The 13,507-nt window shown below is 39.2% G+C and overlaps 1 protein-coding gene across 1 annotated transcript; it reads right to left on the bottom strand.

Annotated features, from left to right (window-relative positions):
- Positions 1 to 131: 131 nt before the first annotated feature.
- rspry1 (ring finger and SPRY domain containing 1) lies at positions 132 to 12,993 on the bottom strand. Its single transcript, XM_060877989.1, has 15 exons — positions 12,661 to 12,993; positions 11,472 to 11,970; positions 9,701 to 9,753; positions 7,919 to 8,031; positions 7,143 to 7,269; positions 6,057 to 6,115; positions 5,847 to 5,913; positions 5,628 to 5,759; positions 4,371 to 4,486; positions 4,145 to 4,288; positions 3,847 to 3,958; positions 3,477 to 3,579; positions 3,171 to 3,323; positions 2,931 to 3,035; positions 132 to 1,182 (listed from the first exon to the last, which is right to left on the bottom strand). Exons 2-15 carry the CDS (start codon positions 11,705 to 11,707, stop codon positions 1,086 to 1,088), a joined length of 1,617 nt encoding a protein of 538 aa, XP_060733972.1. The 5' UTR covers positions 11,708 to 11,970; positions 12,661 to 12,993; the 3' UTR covers positions 132 to 1,085.
- Between the last annotated feature and the right edge of the window lie 514 nt (positions 12,994 to 13,507).

The following is a 13,507-nucleotide window of genomic DNA, read 5'->3' on the forward strand; positions in this document are numbered from 1 at the left end:
GAATTCACCCAAATGATTAAAACTAAATAATCCATGTTGATTTTTACGGTTTTAAATGTAGCTTTCAGCATTAAAAAGTAGATTTTTGAGTGAAACCCTTACGAAACCCATAGATAATTTACAGCAACCAATTATGCAACACGTAAATCAGACGTTTATTACAAACATTACAGGTCAGAAATAGAAATATTCTGAATTCAGTCCTTTGCAATCTTTGGGAGCTCATGTGATTTCAGCCTCATTAACTGCTTCTCAATGTTAAAATTGTACTCTCCATGTCTATGACAGAAATATGTGCATCTTCCTTACACAACAAAAGTAAACAAGGCAAATGTCTGCATGAATTGTTGATCCAACTGCTGAACAGCACTGCACCCTGAATTTGTGTGGTTGCAAGTCAAAGATTAATCTTTGCAGTTTTTGAATAGTTTTGCTTTTGATACCAAATTGTATATTCGTTGTATACAATAAAAATGTGCATAATCCAACTTAAAATCATCACAGCTTCTCCATTCATTAAGAATTCCATCCCATTGATAATGCAAGGGACTCATCCTACAATTGTTTCAAGTACAACAAAAACAGAGCAAACGTTCCCAGAAAATATTACGTTCTCTCTGTGTCTCTGGGAGTTGCATCAACCGGAAGGGGAGGTTAAGGAACTGTGGTCTGTGTGGTTTAAACATAAGAGTCACAGATACATACAATACATCTGAAACACAGATATGTAGGCACCTTTAATTAGTGCCCATAGGAGGGGAGTCCGAGGCAGATTCTTGTGTACAGAATGCATGTACAACTAGACATGCATTACTTGTCGTGTTCCTGGAACTGATGCTTTGACCTTCGGAGAAACCTTTCCTCACTGACTGGGAGTGACCATCTTAGAGTCCACATATTTCTTCATTTCTTCTTCTCTCTGCAGGGGAAAGCCTCAAGCTCTCCTTCTTCACAGCCTTTTGAGCTGTAGCATCCCACCCTGAAACACCCTTGTGATTCTATCGGTCAGCCTGGATCTCTGGAACAGAACTTGGATGGGATGGAAGCTAGGGGGAGTGTCCGTGTCTTGTCTTTATGAGTTGATGTCAGGACACATGTGAAATGAGTCTGACTCGTGTCTGAATGTCCTGACGACATAGTGGGCACGTATCAAGCTGTAAGGCACACTCCATACAAATCCCACTATGGAGAAAAAAGAATCATTTTGGTTTTTCAAGACAGTAAACAGTCAAGACATTGTTGTAAAAGATTTGCTTTAGGAAGTGTTTACCATAGCTACAATGACACAATGATCAATATACACAATTAAACCAAAGGTATTAAACACAAAATTTGTATAGGTCCAGTTAGATCCCATGTATTGCTTACAAATGTTTGGACAAGCAACTATCATGCCTGAATGTGGACAAAAGTTACATTTTAATTCTTGACTCCATTGATAATTAGTGCGAACAAAAAATAAAACCAGTTGAAGTGCTTATATTTTGTGTCAGAGGAAAAAAGTGGAGGTGTCTGTTTTGAATTTAAACCAGGGAGAATAAACACTACTTTTATCATTTGACCGTGAACACTTTATTATTAAATGAGCCGTCAAAAATCTATAAATATCTTTCTGAACCAATGGCTACGGCCATGGAACCTTTGCCCCTGAACTCCTTCAGATAAATAATTGACATTAATGTTATCTGATGAGTAGAAGCAAAGGATCTGCTACAGACGCTGTTCTGGCTGATGTTTGGAACACTAGGGTCACTGAACTATTTGTCCTTTTATATATTTATCTGGGATTGGATCTGGAAAACAGTCTGGCGTTTGATGAGCCAAGCTTTACATGGAAATGGGTTAGACAGATTGTACAAAAATTGTAATAAATATGGCACCAATATAGCTGGTGAATCTAAAAAGGGTCAACAGAGGGTCAACAAAGGGTCAACAGGGTCAACTAGAAGGTGGCCAGTAATGTGTGTATACTAGGGCTGAAACGATTAGTCGACATTAAAAAAAAATTGTCGACAGATATCTTTGTTGTCGAGTAGTCGTTTGTTCTCACGTGTCCTAATGTAAGGGGCCTGCAATATCGCGATTTGACCGCTACGGCGCTGTAGCGCTAGAGTGTAATGCAGCCCTAACAAATGCGGTAGAAGAGAACTTTTAAAAGAAGCGCAAATTATGACGGAGTGCAAGCGAATGCGAACAAGCAAGGTGTGGGAAAGTTTTACAAAAACTTCCAACCAAAAATGCAGTTGTGTGCAATACATGCAAGGCAGAACTTGCGTTGTGAACTCTGCTGCAGGAAACATTTGCTCACAAAAAAAGAGCAAGCTTGTCACGTGAACATGTTGATATGCCTATACCTTTCTTCATTTTAATTCAGCACTTATTTGAAAATCCAAAAAAGGCCAGTGCAGAAAGGACACTGTTACATACTGCTTTTCATTAAACTGAACACTTGTTTTACAAATGAAGCTCTTAATACTGCTGCCAAGATGTTTACATTCAAACATATATATATATATTTTGTTTTTGTCTGTAATGCAGCTTTTTTTCATTTGTGTAAAATCTTTTTTTAATTAAAAGATAACAGAATATTTAAACAGTGCTTAAAAAGAGAATGACCTGTTTAGTTGGCTCAAAGTTCATTAAAACAACCATTTCAAAAGCTGAAGTGATTTTCTTTTTTTACATAATAGTTAGAATATGTATCTCAATGTTTTAACTAATTGAAAAAGCTGAATAATCGTTCAAAACGTACTGATTAGTCGTCAATGACATTGACAATAATCGATGATTAGTCGATTAATCGTTCTAATAATCGTTAGATTAATCGATTATCAAAATAATCGTTTGTTGCAGCCCTAGTGTATACAGATTTCAAACAATTCTATGCCCTTAACCCAAAAGCTATATCTCTACAGTCATTTGCTCTGTACCTGTGTGTACATGGTCTCAGCTCTGTATCTGCCATTTGGTCACAGCAGAGGGTACAGCAGTTGTCTCTGATGCTCACCTGCCTTAAAAGGGCTAGGCGTCTGTGTCTGAGACAAAGTTAATGGGGGGAAAAAAAAAGACAGACAATCTTATTGAAGGAGTAATACGAGATGTGTGTGGCTGTAACCTACTTTCTATATAACAGCCTCAAAATGCAAACGGCATTAGACAGCTAAATGTACCTGGGCAGGATTATCTTCTCATCAGATGCAAGAGAGGCAAATTCATTAAAGGTGCTGAACTTTACAGATGGGGGGTAGCGGAATGGCTTGGCACCAAAGTTGAACTCACATTGTTGGTAGGACATGAAACTGGCTGCTGCAAAGAAGCCAGAACTGAAGAAGAAGAAAGACACAGAGGGAATCAACAAAACACAAAAACACAGTATGTACACAGCACTCCTTCATTAATATATTCAGACAGCAGAGTGTATGCTGACCTTTGCTTTCTTTTGAAGTAAAGATTAAACAGAAGACTGCTTTACTTACATGGCAGAGGAGAACACCTGCTTTTCAGGAGGAAGTTGGTGTCCATTCAGATAGAAAATCATCTGCTTCTTGCTGAGGTCCAGTAAAAATCCTATGGCATCACCTGCAGAACAAAAACATGTTATCTCCTCTTCAAAAGGCTTTTAAAGTGGCGAACACTACTGATGGACCTAGTCAGTCATTTCATTTTCTCACCAGCAATATAGCATTAACTGTTGAGTAAAACCTGAACAATGGCACTGACAACTACATTCTGAACTGCTCAGCTGTTTGTTAAATACTGCAGTTCAACTGGGAAAATGTGCAATATTATAGTTTATCATGTACGCTTTCCTAGTAATATTATCTGAAGAGGTTGTGACATACTGACCTTCTTTCCAGCAGGGGTGGGAGTGTGGTTTACTACGTGCATTGTACCAAATCAGCTGCCTGCAGCCGTCATATGCACAAGAGTACTCATCATCTCCAATCCCATAGCCCTCCTGTAACACACACGGACACGGTAAATTACAGGCAAAATATCAACAGCAGTTAAATCTCCTGACTAACACGGCGACAAAAAAAAAAGTAAGCATTAATCTGGATCGTATTCACTGTTGAAAATCCAAATCAGAATCTAATCTGGCTTCTACAAAAATATCTTAAGGTTGAATTAGACGGGAACATACATGGTTGAGGAACTTGCTATCCTTGGTGGCCCAGCCGATCTGCATGACACCCGAAGTGATCACCGTGACCTCATAGTACCAAACGCCAGAGTCCACACAGAATGTACAGCGCACACTCTCAAATGATGATGCGTCGCATCGTGCCTGAGGGAAATGTGAACAGTCATGAACGTTTGAGAATTTCAGGAAGCTTAATTAAAGGAATCACTTCTTGCTTATTGCTCACCTCCAGTCCACTGGGAGAGATCTTAAGATATTCACTGACATCATTGCTGTTAAGCATGGCGTTGATGTTGTTCAGATTGACCTTCTCATAAGTGAAATGTCGACCCTCTTTTAGAACTACGACAACAGACAAAACTATTTGGTTATGTTATGTATCAGACTGCTGTTCTTTCACAGGTCTACATTCTGCACTGTACACCCTGAAATCAATTTAATTTTTAGTCACTTTTAGTCCATCACTTCTCTGATATATTTTATGTTTACTGGTGGCCTAAAAATGTCATTGTGTAAATAAATAACAGTGAAATTAAATGTAAGATCTATAAAGTAAGAAGAAACGTAATCACTAACTTTTTAAAAAATGGACGGTTAATATGTTACATTTACGGTAATATGTCATTTGATTAAAAAACAGGCTGTCGGTTAATTTTAGCTTATTTATGTGTATACTGGGTTATATGGGGGCGTCATTTTTCTCAGAAGATTTTTTGCTGTTGTTTTTCAACACTAACCAAAGACTGTGCAACCTGGATCATCAGAGTAAATAATAAATAAAAGCAGCATACTGAAGTCTGATTCAGTATAAAAATTTGCTCATGACTGAAGGAAAAACAAAATGAATCATGCAGAAAAGGGCCTGTCAGTGACTCACCAAGAAGATGATCAAAATGATGGGACTTCATTCATTCATTCATTCATTCATTCATTTTCTACCGCTTATCCGAACTACCTCGGGTCACGGGGAGCCTGTGCCTATCTCAGGCGTCATTGGGCATCAAGGCAGGATACACCCTGGACGGAGTGCCAACCCATCGCAGGGCACACACACACACACTCATTCACTCACGCAATCACACACTAGGGACAATTTTCCAGAGATGCCAATCAACCTACCATGCATGTCTTTGGACCGGGGGAGGAAACCGGAGTACCCGGAGGAAACCCCTGAGGCACGGGGAGAACATGCAAACTCCACACACACAAGGTGGAGGCGGGAATCGAACCCCGACCCTGGAGGTGTGAGGCAAACGTGCTAACCACTAAGCCACCGTGCCCCCATGATGGGACTTGTAAATACAAAATATGACCTTTTTCCCCCCTTAGGTCAAGTTTTAATTGTTTAAATTCCCACAAACAAATGTAAACCTCAGTTTAAAGTTGTTCAGTGACGTCACTGAGAAATGAAGTGAATAACTGCAAACTTTGGTGCACATAGTTTTAACCACCAAGCCCCTTGAATGAAAGCTAGAGCACTTACACAGGTTGTCCAGGCTCCACTGTGCGCAGAAGCCGACTTGGCGTTTAAGGTAGTCCAAGTGATCTGCCCAGGACTCCAGGACTGCTAGACGATTGCTGATACATGACTCTGACACAGTCAGTTTGTTCTCACCTGAAAATGCAAGAACGATTACCCATAGCAATTCTTCACAGATAAAGGCTGTGAAAAGAAAATGGGAGAAAAAAAAAAAAGACTTACTGGTTTGGGAGAATTTCTCCAGAGCAATAAGAGCAAACAGCATTACAGTAGGGTGAGCCTCAGAACTCTGAAGATATAAAATGAACATAGCAAAACAAAACAAAAAAAAGCATAACACACAGGTGAACCAAATAACTCCTCTAAAGTCAGTGCCCTGTGAACCATATTGGCACTATTTGTAAATGGTGTGTCATCAAAATTGCTTCTCACCAGGCTCTCCAGTAAATACTCCAGGGTTCCTGGGCTGAGGAGCGCAATGCTAGCAGGACCTACAAGACAAGAATACCAACTAAATCACCTGGGATTATCCAAGAACCATTCAGCTAGCAAAGTGAAATTAAAAAAACCTTTTTTCGACTTTGAACCAGTGGACAGCAAGACAAGGGCACAAATCCCAGGGTACATGCACTGTGAGTATGTGTGTGTGTGCATATTTAAAGGACTCGGCAGATCTGTCAGCACTGAAGACAGTCAGTCTCTGAAGCACACTACAGTATTCATTTTCATAGCCAGCAAATAACTAACACAGCTATTTCTCTGTAGTTTTAGCATCAGTGAACAGCACAGAAAATGAATGTACATCATGTGTCCTGTATGAACATGTATTGGTGGGAGGTGTACTGGTTTAAAGGAGACACCAGTCAATCGGTAGTGATATACAAATTCAGTCTCTATTTCCGTTGGTAGTCTGGGAAAAACCCTTCGATTATGTCAACTAAACTGTATATAGTTCTGAAAACATGAGCTCCTGAACTGAAATGTGTTGAAACCTGAACTGTTTCTCTTTTGCATGCGTCTGAATCACAAGCAAAGTAATAGTGGGTTAAAACCTGGATAATCACAACTGAATTTAAAGATTTAATTCTGACTGCAGCAAGAGTAAAAGACATTTTGAGAACTGGCATCGGATTACAAATTAAATCGATTACACTTATGTCCATTTTGCTATGGAACGGTCTTGCATTCCCAGTGTGAGGGTATCAGCTAACAATGCCTCCAACATCATTAGTCAGACTGACTACTTCAGCAACATGATCTATACAAGCCTCCTTAAGCTTGCTAATTTCCAAAATATCAAGAAGCTGCTTATATATGGTCATGTGGAGATAATGAGCCCCAATCGAAACTCATTGGAACTGATATGGACCTTTTAGAAGGCTATTTAGAACATTATTTACTGCCATTTTTCCCCCATGTATTTTTACATTTAAAAAATTGCATCGTCACATACCAGACACAGATGCACAATACGTGCTTGGACCTTTTTGTGTGTGTTTATGTATAAGACCAGTTTACCAGCAAGTTTCTCAGCGAGGCAGCCCAGTACTGCAGTGGTGTTGCGGTGCTTAGCAGGGACGAGGGCATCCTGGCGAGCCACAGTGCCACTCAGACTCAACATATCCGACAGCTTCTGCAGAGCATCCTGCACAAAGGACCTTGTTACAGCAGGCTAAAAACAGTGCTTACATAAGAGATCATATTTAAGGGGTCACCACACAAGTATTGACACCTTTTGCACCTTTTGTAACTGTATAAACAAAAGTGATGTATGTGCCATCAAAAGCAATACTCGGAAAAATATACAAACCAAGAACAGTGTCTTTTCCTAAACAAACAACATAAATAAACAGACACTCACTGTCCTTTTGCTCATGTCAGGAAAAACATTACAGTTGTCTGATAATGATCTTATAACGTTATTTTCCTTTTGAAGATAACAACAACTGACTGCTCCCCCAAGTTAATGGAAACGTTTCCGTATCTAGAACCCTATCTAAGTCCCACTGATTTCTGTTCCTTTTTTTTTTTTGGTGAAGTGGAAAACAGATTAAAAAAAGTAAATATAATAGCAGCCCACTGTAGGAAATAACATGAGAGAGAGAGAGACTTCACAGAAAAGAAAGTCACTACCATAAATAAATCAGCTGGATAGCTACTGTGGCATAGTTAGTGTAATTAAAAGTCATAGACATGTGTTGTGAAATGAGCACCGTGACTTTATTATGCATTTTACCTACCGCCTAGTGATACTTGTGGTGTTGATGGGTGTGTTAATAAGCATTCATACTCACTTTGGTGGGCAGAGGACATTCGTCCAGGAGCAGCGTGATCACAGCCGGACCCAAGGGGTCATCCAGAGGAATAACTCGGATCAAAGACTGCACCACCTCTAGCCACCCGTCATCTGCAAAGGTACAATTTAGTTTATGATGCACCCAAATACAAAAAGGTTTGTCTTCTGTCTAAGACATGCCTAGAAAATTAACATTGTTCATGTAAGCCTACATAATGGCTGATAATGATGTGTCATTATTTCCAAAAATAAAATATGAATCATTATACTGATATTCAGATGCTAAATGCTGAATCACTTCCACTTCAGTTGCTTTTCGCACCAACTATGCTAATTAACATAGCAACATGTTCTGTTCTAAAAGTGAAATTATTAGGATGGACACCACGCTCAACTGCCCACAGAAGAAGCAGTCAAATGATGACAAGTTTATATTTAAAGTTCCAGCCGGAGCAATTGGAGCTTGGGAGAATTATAATGTTGTTGAATTGAAATGCCTTATCAAATTATTCTAGGTAAGAGTGGATGGAGGTCACTGGTCCCTCATCTGTCTGACTTGTCTGGAACACTCTCTGTCTATACCTTTACCTCTGCTGCTCTCGAATATTTTTGTATTATCATTTGCCTAAGGTAGAAACTTGTACGTATACAGTAGCTACCTTACTGTATGTTTACATGCACAATTTCTTTCCTCCTGTTCTAGAAAATTATCACATGCACACCAACGAATAAAAAAATGCAAATACATTTTGTAGTGTCCACATCTTAACTAAAACTAGCTTTGTCTCTCTCTCATCTACTGTGATACTGTGGCACCTGATGCCACTGTTTGAATGCTGACCAGGGCAAAAGATGAAATTTTTTCCACAAAAATAAAAATAATGCATTTGCACATGCTAAAGCTTTGACAGCACATTTTGCCTCTAAATGCACACTACACTCATAATTTCACATTCCCTGCTGATTCCCTATAGCATCATCAATTGCCTCAAACTGACTTTAAGAAGCATTATCGTGTTCTGCTTAAGCTGCACTTGTCTCCTCCACCAATCTGACCAGACGCCTTACGTCACTACAGCCAAATCACGTCAGCTCCCAATGCAACAGATGCAAGCATAAATAAAGTAAACAGAATCCCTGACAACCGGACACAAGGAGAAGCAAGAACAGAAAGGACACAGTTGTCAAGAGCATCTCGGACCCTGCCAAATTCTGCTCCACTATTAGATCAACTATTTAACTATTAAGTTAAAACCTGATAAATAGTGAGCCCAACAAAGAGCAAGAGAGCATTGAGTGTATTCCATAATCATCATAGCAAAGAACACGTCATTGCCAAGATAAATTACAAAAATAATCATATAAAATCGCCTTTATAAACTACTACTTTATAAAGGCAGGGATAAAAAAAAATTAAATAAAAAAAAAAATTAAAAAAACAACTACAAACTAAATAGTGAGCAATAATAACAAAGAGCACAGGATATATAAACATTGGAACTATAGTTTAAAATCAGCAGCCTAATGGAATTCTAAGTGCTGGTGAGTCACAAATCATCTTCAGCAACTACAGTAAATCTAGTTTTGCCATGATTACAGTAGCATCAGTTAGAGCTAAACAGTTTTGAGTTACATAATAATTATTTAATCAGTGAATGGACAAAACACAGCATGGATACAGTTCGCAAATAAATAGATCACACCAAACAAAGCCCTGAAAGTGTGTGTAGGTGGGTAAGTGATGGGGGGAAAGTGGTGCGACACTGGATTTCTTACTTACCGGTTTCAGCCATCTCATGCAATGTTATCATGGAGTAAGGAGGCTCCTGGTCACTGAAACAGGAAAAAAAAACATGGAATATAAATTAATCAGAAATACACGATCAATAACAATAATAAACATAAATCATTTATTAAAGTGATGCCAAGGGAACCAAATAAGATGAAGAAGTGAGGGCTGAGGTTGCTTATTCACAGCCTCTAAATATCACAGTCTGTTGTCCGTTTCACACTGAAGACAGAAAAGCGTCAGTCTATGTACATTTCAATAAAATCATACAAGTCCTTCTCTTATTTACAAAAATCAATAACAACAACAACAACAACAACAACAATAATAATAAGTCGTTCTTTGAACTGTCATCCACGGTAAACATCTACCTAGAACATCCTATTCATTCTTAGCTGGGAACAAAACATTAAATCCTAATACTGCAATAAGTGTACATGAAGGAGAATGATGGACAGATTGTGAAGGAGAGAGAGAAAGGATTTCCCCATTCATCCCCCTGATTGCTCCTGGAATGGTAAATCTGTGGGGTGACAGAGGAGCTCCTCTCAGGGGAAACCCTCTGAGACACAAGCCCCACCTCACAAGACACCAAGATGAGAAAGGAGCACAACTGCTCAGCATTGTTTAATATCAGCTGGGGTGTTATCCATCCCATAAATCAGAGAACTCTGTAAGTGAAGGTTTTATCTTAGTGCCAGCATCTTGGCAAGAAAATGAGCTAAAAGAGCAGCTGATAGGAAGAGGAAGAACGAGCAAGGAGGCAAATTCCCTATGGCTTTTAGACATAGTGACTCTGCTCAATGCTAGAATAATAAGGATGTGAGGGCTGAGGTTGCTAATTCGCGGCCACTAAATATCACAGCCACTTGTCCGGATCACACTGTGATCACTGAAGACAGAAAAGCATCTGTGTCTGTGTACATTTCAAATAAAACCATGTACACATTCTCTTATGTACAGAAATGCTTTATGGTAGCACAAAAGCATTTCTAATAGCACAAACATCTAATTTGATAGTGGCCTAAACTGAAATCTCTAATCCCAAACCAAAATAAATTCATTTGCAGTGAATGTTCACCACATCAGCGTAGGCATGTGGATATCTGTGTAGGCTGTCCAAGTGAAAAGGTGAGAAAATATACATAGAGGGAATAATGTGCTGACAAGCTGCCAGTGCATTACAGCAAACATAAAGGGCAGCTCATGGTGAATCACTGTCTAGTCTTTGGCAATAAATTAAAATGAAAAGAAAGTCTGTGCGAATAAATGAATAATAAATAATGTTTAAAGATAACACTGAGTGTACTGTACTGCTCTTTGAGCTGAGGAACTGAAAGCTGCTTTTTGGAATTATCACAGAAAGCTCTAATATACAGGCACTACCTCTTGAGAATAAGCATATAATTCTGTTTTTTCAGACTGGTTCAGAAGCAAAGAAAAATGTATCCCAACATACATGAGATGATGAATGATACAGAAAAAACTTTCCTATAAACATAGTTAGAATATTTTACATTGCATTAGCAATATGATTTGAAACATATTATTTAAACTTGTGGTAAATTATACGAGATAATCTGTGCCACAGCCTACATTAATTTTAGAAATAGTTGTTATTTAGAATTTTTTTTGCATTGTAGAAGCCTCATCTGCAACCTGAGACTGCACAACAGCTAATATAAGCTCATTCTTCAGGTTTCACAATGCTAATTTAATCAGCACATTTTCACTTCCTGTAGAAAAACTAAACTTTTCTCACTTGTCAACAAGTGTCCTGATAACAGCCAGTGTATCCAGCACCAGACCGTCAACGTTCTGCTTTTTCCGGCGTGGCTCGTGAGGGCCGCGACCTCGTCTGGGTGGTCGAACTGGGTCTCGTGGCCGACTGCCCCTAGCCTCAAGGGGCTCAGAGTTCTCCACCCGTCCAAGCTGCCTCCGAGGCGGCACTCCCTCCTCCACGTCACTGTCCTCTCTGCACACACAACTGTTTCCCATGGCTCTGTGACCCACAAGACTGCGCCACAACTGGACAGATCACAGCTGTTCGGCAGTCAGTTGCAGAACCCGTGCAAGGCTCCTGCTGGCACAGAATGCAATTCAGGTGCCTATTATCATATCACTTGGGGAGGTGCCTCGGGACAGGCTGCGTAGGGACGTCTATCATCGTGCTACTGCAGACCATCAGTACCCGAGTAGAACGAAGCCACAGAGTCAGAGCTGCATACAACAAGCATCATACAGCAGTGAGCGCTTCAATCCTGTGGAAAGAAAAGAAAAAACAGCACTAATTATAGTGTAGAACTGAGAAAGCTGGAAACGAGTTCAACCTGCCCCACCATATAGTACTCCAGATACATCCACAACAAAGACAATAAATACTATTGAAAGACACTTTGTGTGTCTTTGTATTTGTATTTGTTATTTAGAACAACAAACGTGTGAGTAGTATAATAGTAGTCATCAGTAATACACCCAAACACGGGATAAATAAAACAGTCTTCTGCTCTTAGAGTGTTTGTTAGTGTCACAGTTCGTGATCAGACTGACTTTCTGTTGATCTTTCCAACACCACAGATGAGACTTATTTATGCTCGCGTTTAAAAGTTTTTAAGTGTGACAACAACGAGATAAGATGTACACAAACTGCATAAGAGGTCAGCTAACACAAAGCTAACTCAGTGTGCTATACGTCTGCGTGTAAACCAGACGCTCCACCTTAAGCTATGAATAACAATGACTACTACTAGCTCGAGTGCTAACTGTATCTCACTGTATCTAAAGCTAACAAACTAGCCGCTTAGCCACCTTCTTTAACATATACGTTAAATTTACGGTTAGTAAGTTCTACCAAATCTCTACAATCATTTGAAACAAAAAGGAAACGAGCAGTAAAGACGGAGCAGTAAAGACGAACCAGAAGTTGTATCGGAACAAAACGCGTCACTTACCGGATAAGAAGCAGGCAGAAGCTCAGTGAGTGACTGCGGCCTAAACCCGACTCATACAGGAAGTGTATCACTGCGGCTAACGGACTGCTTACCGTTAGCACGGTGCTCTAAACGACACCAGTCGTAAATACAACAAAAGCAACGTATCTTATATTATATAGGAAACCAATCAGTTTTCGAACGTGGTCGATTGACAGACATAATACGTTTCTTCTGTCTCTGGAAACTCGCTTATACAGAAAACCCCAGATAGCTTTAGCTGTTCTTGGGAGCCATAATTCCTGTTTCTGTTTCTGTCATAAATGTGTAGAGACTCATTCAGTCACCCGCACAGAGGAGCGGCACAGAGAGGGTTGCCAGGTATGCAACAAATTATACCTCCTTTCAGTGCTATGCTCACCGAGACAAGCACACACACACACACACCTCCCTTAGTGTGAACGCGTTGTGTACATCAGCATTAACAGGTTGTTTTTTAATGTTAATACATATACTAAGGTATTATAAATAGAAAAAACAGCCGACAAGCTGTTTTGTGTATAGGAATTGTTTGTTATGATTTTTGTGGTAAACTTTACCTCCAGGTTTACCTCAGAAGTCTGGTTATTTACAATATTTTTTTTATATATAAAAAATAAAAATTCAACTATTTGTATCATTAAAGGCAAGGATTTTTATTCAAATTTAATTTTTTTTTAAGATTTAAAGCTTTTATTGTCATATGCACAGTAAGGAAACAAGTTTCCCAGTGCAATGAAATTTTCTTTGCTGTCCACAGTAAATGCTCAACAAGTACAGAAAAAAAATAATAAACTATGTAAAAAATGTAAATTAAGTAAAAAAAAAA

This window comes from Tachysurus vachellii, chromosome 9, assembly GCF_030014155.1.
Source record: "Tachysurus vachellii isolate PV-2020 chromosome 9, HZAU_Pvac_v1, whole genome shotgun sequence".
NCBI lineage: Eukaryota > Metazoa > Chordata > Actinopteri > Siluriformes > Bagridae > Tachysurus > Tachysurus vachellii.